The sequence below is a fragment of the Diadema antillarum genome, unplaced genomic scaffold (genome assembly GCF_040938485.1).
Source record: "Diadema antillarum isolate AM-2024a unplaced genomic scaffold, OU_Dant_1.0 scf00000014, whole genome shotgun sequence".
NCBI classification, from domain to species: domain Eukaryota; kingdom Metazoa; phylum Echinodermata; class Echinoidea; order Diadematoida; family Diadematidae; genus Diadema; species Diadema antillarum.
In genome coordinates, this window is record NW_027270903.1 from 1,407,038 (window position 1) to 1,421,185 (window position 14,148).

General features: G+C 39.1%; 1 protein-coding gene across 1 annotated transcript; it reads right to left on the reverse strand.

Moving 5' to 3' along the window:
* Positions 1-1,595: 1,595 nt before the first annotated feature.
* On the reverse strand, positions 1,596-3,659 carry LOC139722714 (meiosis expressed gene 1 protein homolog). Its single transcript, XM_071634007.1, has 2 exons — positions 3,521-3,659; positions 1,596-1,808 (listed from the first exon to the last, which is right to left on the reverse strand). Exons 1-2 carry the CDS (start codon positions 3,653-3,655, stop codon positions 1,680-1,682), a joined length of 264 nt encoding a protein of 87 aa, XP_071490108.1. The 5' UTR covers positions 3,656-3,659; the 3' UTR covers positions 1,596-1,679.
* Between the last annotated feature and the right edge of the window lie 10,489 nt (positions 3,660-14,148).

A 14,148-nucleotide genomic window follows, 5' to 3' on the forward strand; every position in this document is an offset into this window, starting at 1 on the left:
TGAATTCTCATTTGAAATTTTGTTATAATTGAACAAATAAACAATAAAAATACAGAGAATGGATAATGTTGCGGCCTGAATTTTTTCTTTGTTGTAATCCGAATTTCGTAATAACCGTGTTCGTTATAATGGGAGTGCACTGTATTAAGCAAAATGGATTACAGTGTACTCCCGTTATAACGAACACGGTTATAACGAAATTCTGGTTACAACGAAGTGAAAATTCAGACCCCAACATCATGCACTCTTTGTTTTTTATTGTTTATTTGTTCGGTTATAACGAAATCTTGATATAATGAAATGAAACTGCCAGTCCCGAGGAATTTGTTATAATGGGAGTCTACTGTACATAATTTACCAGTTCATTATAGTGCATTCAAATTTGATAATTTGCCTTCTGCCATGAAAATTGTTCACCACCATCCAGAAAAGTATCTCGTAACTTACCTCCTTTGAAATAATATCAATATTGATAATTCTATTTTAAAAAAAGGATGCAAGCTATTTAAAAAAAGAAAGAAAAAAAGTGTACTGTTTTGATAGGAAGTACCAAACAAATTGAATATACCATAAAGTGTGAAGTTATACCATTTATACAAGGTCCTAATAAGGGGCAAAATGGGGGGAAAACACCCAATCAACACCCAACAAACTGGCCTGTTCAAATACACAATGTACATGGCACAACATTCACATAATACTACACTTCCATTCATGCTGTTATATGCTATATGATACTTGTACACTGTACAAACTTTAATCTGGTTGACTCAATCCAACAACAAAAGCAACAGTAATAAATTGACCACTAAGAACAGTATGAAATGCCACAAGAATAATATTTAAGGATTGCCTGAAAACAAATCAGCAATATACTGTATGGCTTGCATCACAGACCCTTATAAATATGCCCATTACACTCCAGTACCAGCTAGAGAGCAAGGCATATTTTGCTGATTTTCAATGACTTATAGCAGAGTAGTAGAGACATCATACATCTACGCATACATCTCGAACACCCATTTGCTTGGCAGATCATACAAGGACAATATGCTACAATTACACATTTTGGTTATTTTACAATATATATATGTATATATACATACACAATGAAGACATTTATATTTACAAATGTGTCATGCTTTTTGTATGAAAATGTATCTAAGACTACAAACCACTGAGAATAAATATTTCAGGGGCTCTTAGTGCTAAATATGAGAAAATGTGTGTTTGGAATACACGTACATACAAAGTATGTTTTACACATAACATTATACCACTCATAATGTCTAAGCTCAACTTCAACTGTAACAACTGATTACAACTTGGAATCATCTTAACAAATGAGTGATTTTTCTTTCACTTTTGTATTATTATCAAATTAAATTGGGGGGATACAGTAGGTACAAAAAAAAAATCTTATTCAAATTCATGAAATTCATGAAAAAAAAAATATTTCCTCCTACTCACTGAAACTCTACCTTAAATAGTATTCTTATTTTGGGGAAAAAACACCCTAAAAACAGAACTACACAAAAAGATGAAGTACATTGACATGACAAGAAAATGATGCCTGCACCAGAGAAAACGCCTGGAGTTATAAGGAAGAGGGCTCCCTCCATAGACAGTCCATCAGTAGCATGATCAAAGTTCTTGGAAATGCATCATACAAGAAGAGCCTAATATGTGTACATCTTGGTCCTGGGCACATCCTTGTCTTCACACTCCCTGGTCCTGTTGAAGTAGTAGAAGAGGCCATCTTTCCTTTGCAGCTTCTTGATGTAGCCGTTTTCAGGCCATCGGTTTGGCTGGGGATCAAAGCAGATGAGGAGAGCAGAGAGTAAGGACTATGACACCAATAAAACCATGCATGATTCTAAGTATCATTTTGGTGGTAATTGAGGAAGGTATGGAAAAAGATGACAGGACATTGCACATTTGTGGAAACACTATCACATCAATGTCTTCAGTTCTAGTGAAACCAAATCATTTCATCGCAATTATATTGCATTAAGCCATCCATCTGTACTTATGACTGAAAACTTCTCAATAATGATCATGTTGTATAATGAACAATTTGTTTTAATTTTCTTAGAGAGTCTGCAATCAAGTTAATAGATACAGTGGACTCCCGTTATAACAAAGTCCTCAGGACCGGCAGTTCTCTTTTGTTATATCAAAATTTCGTTATAACCGACAAATAAAAAATAAAAAACATAGAGCTGATGATGTTGCGGCCAGAATCTTTATTTCGTTGTAACCGGAGTGCACTGTATTGTAAAGCAAGATAAATTGGCAGCATGAAATGTTCGTGAATTGGAACCAAAGTCCTTTTTTGCAACATGGATTTTTTGGGCATTGATACTGGCATTCAATGCATATAGTGCAGACATGAACTCTTATGTGCATATTAAAGGACAAGTTCACCTTCATAAACATAAGGATTGAGAGAATGCAACAATATTAGCAGAACACATCAGTGAAAGTTTGAGGAAAATTGGACAATCGATGCAAAAGTTATGAATGTTTAACATTTTTGTGTTGGAACCGCTGGATGAGGAGACTACTACAGCTTGTGAGTCATATGCGTACAACAGTATAAAGAAAATATAAAAGAAAATTCAACATATTTTCATTTTTTTCGCATAATAAAAGAGCACTTGACTTGCCTCTTTCTAAAGGCAGGGGGAATAATATTACCCATAACATTTGTCGGTAACGAGTCAAGGGAATGTATACTTTTTTCAAAAGATGGAGTTTTGTGAAATTCTCTTTATATTTTCATTATATTGTTGTACGCATGTGACATCTAACTTATTCATACACCGCAGTAGTCTTCTCATCCAGCGGTTACTGCACAAAAACTTCAAAAATTCATAACTTTCGAACGGATTGTCTGATTTTCCTCAAACTTTCAATGATGTGTTCTACTAATATTGCTACTTTCTCTCAATCCTTATGTTTATGAAGGTGAACTTGTCCTTTAATGTCGCAAATTTTGGCTCTTGCAAAATTTGCGAAATTAAAATGCATACAAACACTTCTGCTTTTATAGTAGATCAAGATATACTAAGTAATTGAAAGATTGTGTGTACTGGCCAAGTGGATAAGAGCGCATGTCTCTGAATGATATGAGGGTGCTATGGGTTCGTGCCCAACCAAGCCTGACATGTTTGCTTTCCAACAAGGCACTTGAATAGGTACCCGAGAATGTTAATGTCGGTTGATCAGCATGTGCGCTAAGGACTGTAAAATGGCAACTGGCTGGAATGCTCCGTGGGGAGTGGAACGTGTAAGCACTGTCAGGGCTGGTTGGAAATAATGTAGAACCTATCCAGTTTGTACTTCAACAGTCTGTAAAGCATGTATTGAAATTCTCAACAAGATTGAAATGTGATAAAAACTAGCTATTATTATCATCATTATTCTTCAAAGAGAAACAATTGTCACCTCCTAGACGTACACATGGAAAAATGGACAAAGTTGAAAGGAATGTTAATGGATTCTGTTTTAGACCTACCATTTCTCCTTTGACAGACTTGTACTCAATCTCATCCCTATATCCAGCCAGCTGGAAACGGTAGTTTTCCTCCACTTCCTGTGACCACTGCTTTGGCCGGGTCATTCCCTTGGGCTGCTCTGCAACGGTAGTCATAGTGGGTGAGTTTCTTTATGGCAAGAGGGTAAAGGTGGTGATGTAATCTGCAAGAGAGAGAGAGAGAGAGAAATAGCATGTTATAAAATAGATCCTACCCCCAATAGGCCTACAATTTTATGAATTAGAAACTTCTAGACTAGAGCCACCTTTCAGTACTACTACAACTAGGCTTTCCAAGCAGTGAAATACCTAGTTTAGAAGTCCCAATTTTCTCAGACCTCCAATGGAACAGGCATGCTGACACCACCCTTTATACATTCTTTCGCAGAAACACGAGGATCTCCTCCACTCCATGTGGGACCTAACTGCACCAGCGACCCCAACACGTACCGCGTAGTGGCGCGGGGTTATGTGGAACCCACATTCAGAAAGGAATATCCGGAAGATCAAGATGTTAGTTGTTACAATTAAAGGAAAGCTGTGAGATTTGTCCTCAACAGGTATCATAATTTAATAGACCGTCTATTCATAATTAACACCTCGTCTGTAAAAGAATTGACCGAAAGATCGGTCTGTATCTGGTCGTCGGGGAATGTTCCGCAGAGACTGCGTCTGGCTTCACGGATCCCCTCCGTGTCTACGGAGGAGAGCGATAACGTCGAAAACAAAAGACTCCTCCGGACAGACGGATCTTTCTGTCTAGTAAAAGACATGCTTTATGAACTCCAGTGCAGTGGCATTCCCCACAACAAAGGAGAGAAGCCCTGTGAGGCTGTGTGTTGCTCTTTAATAGTCTTGTCCTCTTCTTCAGCCGCACAGCCACACGTCACACCACACCACAAACTGCTAATCTCAAGAAATAGACATCATAAGTGACATAACATATAAATTTAAGCCCTGAAAGTAGTCCTTCTTCCCACTAGCTAATCCCAGCCAGTTCCTACGTACTGTCCCCTGACAATATTATCTGCCCCATCACAACACTACAGTCTAACGTATTAAATACAGATTGTCAGATACAACGTTTTCCGTGGTAGGTTTTATACCACTGCAATAGTCTACCCTTGTGAACGGTAAGAAAACTGAACAGGTTGCAGGACTAAGCGAGTGAAAATCCAGAGCACTTATATACGGGTGTGAAGCTGCGGAATTGCAGAATAAATAGGTTTAGAATCTAGACCATGAAGCTACTGACACATAAGTAAAACGTACCAATTAAGTCACACTGATGCACGCTGATAATGGCTATATAGTATCAGTTGGTGTTACTTCCGAGGAGACCGACAAGCGAATGAATGAAAATGAGAAAGCAAGTTTGCGACGGTGAACAGCGCGTGTAGATCCCATGTAAATGTTATGCGGTTGCTTAGCATCCGCATCAATGACACTGATCTCGCATCGTTCAAAAGTCTCGGGTTTGTCGAGATGACAAAGGAATAGGCTTGTAGGACAGTCGTTTTATACTGGTAATCCAATTTTATTGACACACAAAATGGTCAAACACTGGGTGATAAACTCTAATTTCTCATGGGTGGAGAAAGGTGTGAGAGGGGATCAATGTGCTGTGAGTCATGACAACATCACAATACAATGTACAACATTTCGATTTTTTTTTAAAAGTTCAAATCTTGTTGTTCTCTCATTACAATGGACCTGTTACTATTATGATTTAAACATTGAGTCATCGTTCCTTATACTGTAGTGTGTGAGGCTGGAGAACGGGTATTGATGATCTTGAAAATAGTTCCTCCGGTGAACGGGAGCTAAGAAGGGGGGAAAATAAGAACTATTGATGAATATTATTATTTCCAGGGGAGAATCCAGGATTTCTGTTAATGGGGGGGGGGGGGGGTGGGGGGGGAGGGGAGGATAAGCTGCCAAAGATGGCTTCTTTTAGAATAAAAATCTAAAGGGGGTGCATGCGCCCCTTTCATTTTTCTTTATATTTCTTTTGTTTTAAACCCCCCCCCCAAAAAAAAAAAAAAAAATAAATAAATAAATAAATAAATAAATAAATAAATAAAGGGGGGCCTGTGCACCTCCGGGATCGGCCACTGATTTCTACAAAGAAAACAAAACAGAATAAAAATGTTCACAACGTGGTGAGAAGACGCCAAGAAAATCGTAATCATCAAAACATGATGGAATTTAGTCGTAGTTCTAATTCGAATAAATTACACAGACTCTGCCCCGGTGTAAGATTCGTAGTCCCTTATGCTGCAGGTTACTAAGTAGTATAGGTTACAACTCGTTATTCCGAAGGTTCGTTATTCCGAAGGCTCTTTATTCCTAAGATTCGTTATTCCGAAGGTTCATTGTTCCGAATTTCATTTTCGGATTGACAGATCTTCGGAATAACGAACCTTCTGAATAACGCCACAAATTTTCGGATTAACGAACCCTTTTTCATTTTCGGATTAACGAACCTCTAGGTATAGGGAATTTGCGTGTTTCGGATTAACGACCCTTCGGAGCAACGAACCTTCGGAATAGCGAACCTTCGGAATAACGAACAGCACCCGTATTATATTGCCCATCAAAATTGCATTTTCACCCATGCAGCTTGTCAGCTGCTTGGTGATGGCGTTAGAGTCCTATATCCTGTGTTAGGATTAATTCAAGAACCGGTCTATTATACGCAGTGGTTTACTGGTAGGCCATTGGTTGAGGTGAGGAGTCAGCAATTGATTCATGTCTTCCATTTTTCGAATTTTTCCCCGTGTCTACATGGAAGCCGGAATGTTTAAAGGGACTGTACAGTATACTGGTTGAGGTGGTATTCATATTTTGAACATTCTTAAGTGAGATAATGAGAAACCTCTTATGAAATATGAAAGAGCATGTAATTTCAAGAAGGATTCAACGTTTATTTGATGAAAATTGGTTTTCAAATGGCTAAGATATCCAAAAAAGTGATAATAATAAAAGGCGACATGCCACAACTTTATTAGGATCTCTTTGTTTTAACTTGTTTTTGAATATCTCAGCAATTTCAAAACCGATTTTCATCAAATAAACTTTAGAATTGCATGCTCTTTGGCATCTCATAATAGAGTGGTTCCTGAATATCTCGCAAAACGTTAAAAGCTAAATCCTCACCTCGACCAGAACTGTTAATGTCGTATTCACATTCCCGTGTCAAAATTGCTATTTGAGCAACAGTTACTGCTATATATGTGTGCAGGATGTGGTTACTTGTTGAAATGTTCTCATTTTATCACACTCATAAATATAATATGTCAGAAGAATCTTCTGTACCCCCGAGTATTAATGTTCATTCTCTTTTGTTTATCCTTACTTTTGGTCTTTATTGTACCCGTGCTCCTCATCCTGTTCCCCACACTATAGGCTTTTGTTGGGACCTACACTCAACAAGCTTTGCTTTTCAGGAGGTTCCATCATATTTCTCTTTGCATCCTTTACTTTAATTGAAAATGACACATCGACCGCTATGTATTATGTTTGTATTCCTATTTCTTTTTGTATATATCCAAGCTGGAAATTCTGTATCATTATATTTTGTCATACTGTATATCATGTATTTTCCATCGAAAATATGAAAATAAAATTGAAATTGACATTGAAATGAGTAAAAGAACGGATGATGAAATGCTGTTATTTTAAGGAAAAATACAGACACAAGGGATTGCAATAAAATAATGTAATATGAGGATCGCAGGGCAAAGACCTTAATTCTTTTCAATGTATCATGGATTTTCAGAGTACTATAGTATATGAAAGATGCATACAATTATTGAAGAGTTATATTCATCAGAAGCATCACTTCCCATTATCGGGTTAAAAAGTCCGTCTATTACACAACAGCGACCTCAGTGGAAAACAAATGATTACAAAATCACTCACTATACACGAGTCATATAGTGACAAAAGCGCTTGGTGGGTGCCAATTGATGAGAAAGACGAATTGCGTATATATATTGACAATATATTGTCAATATCATATATTATTATCATTATTATTATTATTATTATTATTATATATTATTATTATTATTATTATTATTATTATTATTATTATTATTATTATTATTATTATTATTATTATCACTATTATTGTCAATGTATTGACAATATATAGTCATTCCGGCAAGATATGGTTATAGATTTAGACAAGTCATGTGGCGGATCCAGGGTGCTTGTCAGCTGATTAAAACCAGAAGTGGCACCAGAAATACTTTGTGTGTGTGTGTGTGTGTGTGTGTGTGTGTGTGTGTGTGTGTGTGTGTGTGTGTGTGTGTGTGTGGTGTCCCCTCCCCTTTACAGAATTCCTTGACCCGCCCGTGATGTATATACCGATTTCTTCGGGTGGATCTGTCTTACCCAAGGGATCCGTTACCCCTATACTCATCATTTTTGACGAACTTAAGCGCTTTAAAAGAGGCCACAATATATCATTATTGTTATTTATCATTTAAAGGGATAGAACGGTATCTTGTAGAAATGAGGATTGGGCTTTTCTTTTTGCGAGATACCAAGAAACCACCTATGAAATAGTACAGAGGATACCATTCGAAGAGGAATTCAAAGTTTATGAAAATTGTTTTCGGAATTGTTAGACATCCAAAATCAAAGTAAAACAAAACGATCGTAAAGGTGGGTCCCACCTCTTTATTATAGGATCACTCTGTTTTGGATATCTCAGCCATTTCCAAACCAATTTTAATCAAATAAATGTTGAATTCCTTTTAGAATTATATGCTCCTTTATATTTCATAAGGAGTCTTTCATTATCACACACACACACACACACACACAAATGTTAGAAACCATGGGTCCCGTTGCATAAAACTTTTTTAGCAACCTTAAAAAATTCAGGTTGGGATTTGCCCAACCTGAATCTTTTAAGGTTGCTAACCTAAGAATGTAAAATCTGTTACATAAAAACTCTGGTTGGGAGCTTCCAACCGGAATTTTGTGATTTCAACCGGAAAAAAAAAAAATCCGGTTGGAATTTTATGCAACGGGCCCCTGAAGTTATATATAGGTCTCAACCAAAACTAGGGCCCAATAATAGATTTGTACGATCATTTTAAGTGGGTAAACAAAAGGAATAAAAAATGCACCCCTTTAATTTTGAAACCATCTTTGGCAGCCGATGCAGAATATTGTGCTGAAGCCCTTTTATATATTTATTTATTTATTTGGATTTATTCATCTATTTATTTATTCATTCATTCATTTATTTTTTGCTTGCCAACCGATGAAACCCAGAAGTGGAATGAGAAACGAAAAAAAAATGCGTTTATGTTGTTTGTTTCAGTATTTTGCTCGTCAGCAGATAAAACCCGGAAGTGGCACCCTCATATTTTTGGCTCCCCCCCCCCCTCTTTCGGAATTTCTGGATTCGCCCCTGTTTATTCCTTTTCATCTACACGATGATATTATCTAGATTTATTTATTTATGTATTGCTTATAGAAACATACTTATACAGGATTAAAAAACGATCGGCTGAAAGCTGTTTTACATCGAAGTCCTGTGTATAACAATGCAATTTCCTGCACAGGGGATACTGTAAAAAAAGAAAAAAGAAAAAAGAAAAAAGAAAAGTAAATCCACGTTTATATACTAAGGAGGTGGAAGCGACCTCTCTGGTTTCTGTTCACTGGAACATCTCCCCAGGTATCGCTGCTGCACAGTTATGATATAAGTTTATTTCTTTGTTTTGTTTCATTGATTTGCTCCCTACTTTGATATGCATGCACAATACGGATATTTTTTATTTTTCTATTCTTATTTATTTTTTTATTTTTTTTTACAATTGTTAATTAACTACATTGGCTGTGACTGAAAGAAAGTCATTGAAAAGGTTCGGAAAAAATGTGAACATGCTTGGTGAAAACAGGGGCGTCACCAGCTTTTTTTCGAGAGGGGTGCGTTTTGACACTAAATGTTTACGAGATTTTTGGACAGACATTTGGAACATAGGAAGCTCTCAATCCCTAGACTTTTACTGTTTTTTGAGGGAAACCAAGCGGGGAAAGGGCACCGGCGTAGCTAGGATTTAATCTTGGGGGCGGGGGGGGGGGGGGGGGGTAGTATGCGAGGGAGCGAGCAAGGGTGGGGAAAAGGTGTGGAAGTGCCGGAGGGGGTTGTACCCCCTATAAATGGATTATGGAATGACGGTGTGAAACGACAAATTACTGGCAGCGATATCAGGAGAATGTCATAACGACTACATGCGAGCGAGCGGAGCGAGCGAGCTTGAAAAATTTGACATTATGCCGTTCGTAGCCATTTTTTTTTTTTTTTTTTTTGCTTTGGAAATTAAGGGGGGGCACATCGGGCGCAACTGCTGGCAATTACTGGCAGCAACATCAGGTGAATGGCATAATAATCAAATGCGAGCGAGCAAAGAGAGCGAGCTTGGAAATTTTGACATTTTACAGTCCCAAAACTGCCATTTGGAGCCATATTCTTTTCGCTTTGGAAATAAAGGAGGGGTGGGGGCGCAACGGGCACAACTACCGGTAATTACTGGCAGCAACATCAGGAGAATTGCATATCAATTAAATGCGAGCAAGCGAGCGAGCTTGAAAATTTTGACATTTTACAGTACAAAAAACTGCCGTTTGTAGCCATATTTTTTTTGCTTTGGAAATTAAGGGGGGGGCGCACCTGGCGCATCTGCTGGCAATTACTTGCAGCAACATCAGGTGAATTGCATAACAAATAAATGCGAGCGAGCGAAGAGAGCGAGCTTTAAAATTTTGACAATTTACAGTCCCAAAACTGTCATTTGGAGCCATATTTTTTCGCTTTGGAAACAAAGGAGGGGTGGGGGCGCAACGGGTGCAACTGCCGGTAATTACTGGCAGCAACATCAGGAGAATTGCATAACAATTAATGCGAGCGAGCGAGCGAGCTTGAAAATTTTGACATTTTACAGTCCAAAAACTGTCGTTTGTAGCCACATTTTTTTTTTTTTTTTTTTTTTTTTGCTTTGGAAATTAAGGGGGGCGCACTGGGCGCAACTGCTGGCAATTACTGGCAGCAACATCAGGTGAATGGCTAACAATTAAATGCGAGTGAGCGAAGAGAGCGAGCTTTAAAATTTTGACATTTTACAGTCCAAAAACTACCATTTGGAGCCTTATTTTTTCGCTTTGGAAATAATGGAGGGGGGGGGGGGGCGCACCGGGCGCAACTGGCAGCAACATCAGGAGAATTGCGTAACAATTTAATGCGAGCGAGCGAGCGAGCGAGCTTGAAAATTTTGACATTTTACAGTAAAAGACAAACAAACTGCCGTTTGTAGCTATATTTCTTCGCTTTAGAATTTAAGGGGGCGCATCGGGCGCAACTGCTGGCAAATACTGGCAGCAATGTCAGGAGAGCATAATGATTACATTCGAGCGAGCTTGAAAATTGTACATTTTACAGTATAAAAACTGCCGTTTGTAGCCATATTTTTTCGCTTTGGAAATTAAGGGGGAGGGGCACCGGGCGGAACTGCTGGCAATTACTGGCAGCAACATCAGGTGAATTGCATAACGATTAAATGCGAGTGAGCGAAGAGAGCGAGCTTGAAAATTTTACATTTTACAGTCCAAAAACTGCCGTTCTTAGCCATATTTTTTCGCTTTGGAAAAAAACAAAAATCCAAATTAGGCTAATCAATGGTCATAAGCATCAAATTGCAAAATCCAATCTTTCGCTTACCATTAACTTCGGAAGGCATGATTAACTTTGATTGTGAATAAGACGTTATAGACATCCGAAAAGGTCAGTATACTTCCATTTGTTTTCTCTGTCGCACAAGTGTAATGAGTCAAGCTGACTCTAACTTGTTCGCAGTATTATTATATGTAGGAAAAAAGCTGCTGAAAACTGCTTATCCAATAGTGGCGAGCCAATGGAGTAATATGAAGTTAAGGGGCCTGAGCTTTTGATCCTAGAAGAATCTTCGTCAGTTTGTAGCCATATTTTTTCGCTTTGGAAATTAAGGGGGGAGGGGCACCGGGCGGAACTGCTGGCAATTACTGGCAGCAATATCAGGTGAATTGCATAACGATTAAATGCGAGTGAGCGAAGAGAGCGAGCTTGAAAATTTTACATTTTACAGTCCAAAAACTGCCGTTCTTAGCCATATTTTTTTCGCTTTGGAAATTAAGGGGGGGGGGTGGGCACCGGGCGCAACTGCAGGCAATTATACTGGCAGCAACATCAGAAGAATGGCATAAAGATTAAATGCGAGCGAACGGAGCGAGCGAGCTTGAAAATTTTGACATTTTACAGTCCCCAAACTGCCGTTTGTAGCTATATTTTTTCGCTTTGGAAATTAAGGGGGGGGGGGGCGCACCAGGCGCAACTGCCGGCAATTACTGGCAGCAACTTCAGGAGAATGGCATTACGACTAAATGCGAGCGAGAGGAGCGAGCGAGCTTGAAAATTTTGACATTTTACTGTCCAAAAACTGCCGTTTGAAGCTATACTATTATTTTTTTCGCTTTGGAAATTAAAGGGGGGGGGGGGGAGGACGCCCGGTGCGCCCCTCCCCCTGGATCCGCCACTGGTAGTCAAGGGTGTGGGTTTATGTTCATGACTGGGGGAGGTATGACCAGCGAGGTGGCGTCGAAGTGACCAAGCGGGGAAAGGATGTCCAAAATCTGCACTTTTATCCCCTAAACTATTGTGCGTGTTTGTTTGTGTGTGTATGGAAAAGTTAGGAATTAGCCCAGGTCAAGTCTTTTTATTGGCAATGCGAGACATTTTTATATAGACTAGTATGTAAAGCAACACTGCAAAATCACTGATCTAGCTTTAACGAAGCGTAAAGTACAAAGGTGTACATTCTACATCAAATTGCGCAACATTGTAGTGACTCTTCGTTCGGATGTACTGAGTACACTGCGCACATCCTGCTTATATGCAGAATGCCAACCAGGAATCACGGTGAATCACAATGTTTTGTCGGGTCCGGGCTTTTTTAACAATGTTTCACACTATAATATGGTTAAAAGAAATCATAGAAAAAAATCCTATTTCTTGATCACCCTTTCAGTCAAAAGCAGTTTACTAACACTTGAACTACTATTTCGGTAAGTCTTTTTTTTTTTTTTTTTTTACCAGCGATTGGGAGGGGGCGCACCCCCCCCCCCCCCCCCCCCCTCCGTAGTTACGCCACTGCTTTTGGGTGAAATAATTGGACAGATTTCTTGAATTCTAACAAAAAAACAAGAAAATCTTTTCATCGCGGGAATTATGATTATGTGGGGTGGGGCAAATGGTGCGCTTGCCTTCCAATATTTTTATGGGGGCAACATTTTTGTTTTCTTTCAAAAGCAAGAAAATCTTCTCATTTCGGGAATTATTAATTAAGGGGGGGGCAAAATTAAAATATGCTTGCCCCTCCAATATTTTTATGGGGGTAACTTTTTGTTTTTCTGTCAAAAAAAAAGATAAGAAAATCTTCTCGTCCCTGGAATTATGGAGGGGGGGGGGGTGGGCAAAATGATATGCTTGCCCCTCCATTTTTTTTTCCATTTTTTTTTTTAATGAGGCTAAGGCTCGCTCTCTAAGGGCTGGCAATATGGATTGGTCAGAAGAAACGTACATAGAGCCTAATACCTTTAAGTAGCACACGTACATGCAAACGTGTATAAGTGCTCCGTATCGTACGGATGTACAGTACGGTCGATAAATAGTAAACACTGTAGAATACTAATAGATATGTATAAAATCAGTGCTGCAGAACCAGGGGTGCGAATTGTTTTTGCCGAGGATTTTTTTTTGTATGTGTGTGTGTGTGTGTGTGTGTGTGTGTGTCCCTGGTGGAAAATATGAGAAAAAAATAGAAAAGAATAATTATTTAGCGTCCGGCGTTGAGGTCGCTCGCAGACTGATTTTTTTTTTTTTTTTTTTTTTTTTTAAGGATCTTAAGGGGGGTGCGTTCGCACCCAACGCACCCCCCCTGGTGACGCCCATGTGAAAAGGAGTTTATGTAATACCTCCTCCTTGGTAAGGTACATGATATGTCTGTGATAACGACTCATCTGCACATTTTTTTTTCTACGTGTATTTTTTAAAATTTGTTTCTGTTTATCTATTTTTGTATACCGTGTGTGATTCAGATCCTCAGGGCACGCAAGTTCGCTGCGTGTTCTGTCATGCCGCATCCTGCGTGAACCTGCCATCAGCAGCTTCATGAACAAGCTGGTGCCGCCCCCGCCCCGCCGCGCCACAACGATGCACGGCCTAAAACCCTACGCTACTGCGTACGCATTGCTCAAATTGCGCCGGCTAACAACCCGTACACTACATGTTACATACACGAATGTTACATACACGACACGCACTCCATCCACACACTAAGCCTAGGTTTAAAAACCCGAGGCGTTCGTAGAGCGCTGTCAGTTGGCTTCTCACTGTCTATCGAAATTTTCGACAATTTTTTTTTGACGTCGCCCGCAACTTCGCAAGACCAGACAAAGCACTAAAGGTCTAAAGTCACCTTGCAGCATCATCGATGAAACAAGGCTCTGGCGGATGTGTTTACCTTCATCATCTCAGAGACTGAGGTCAACGTCAA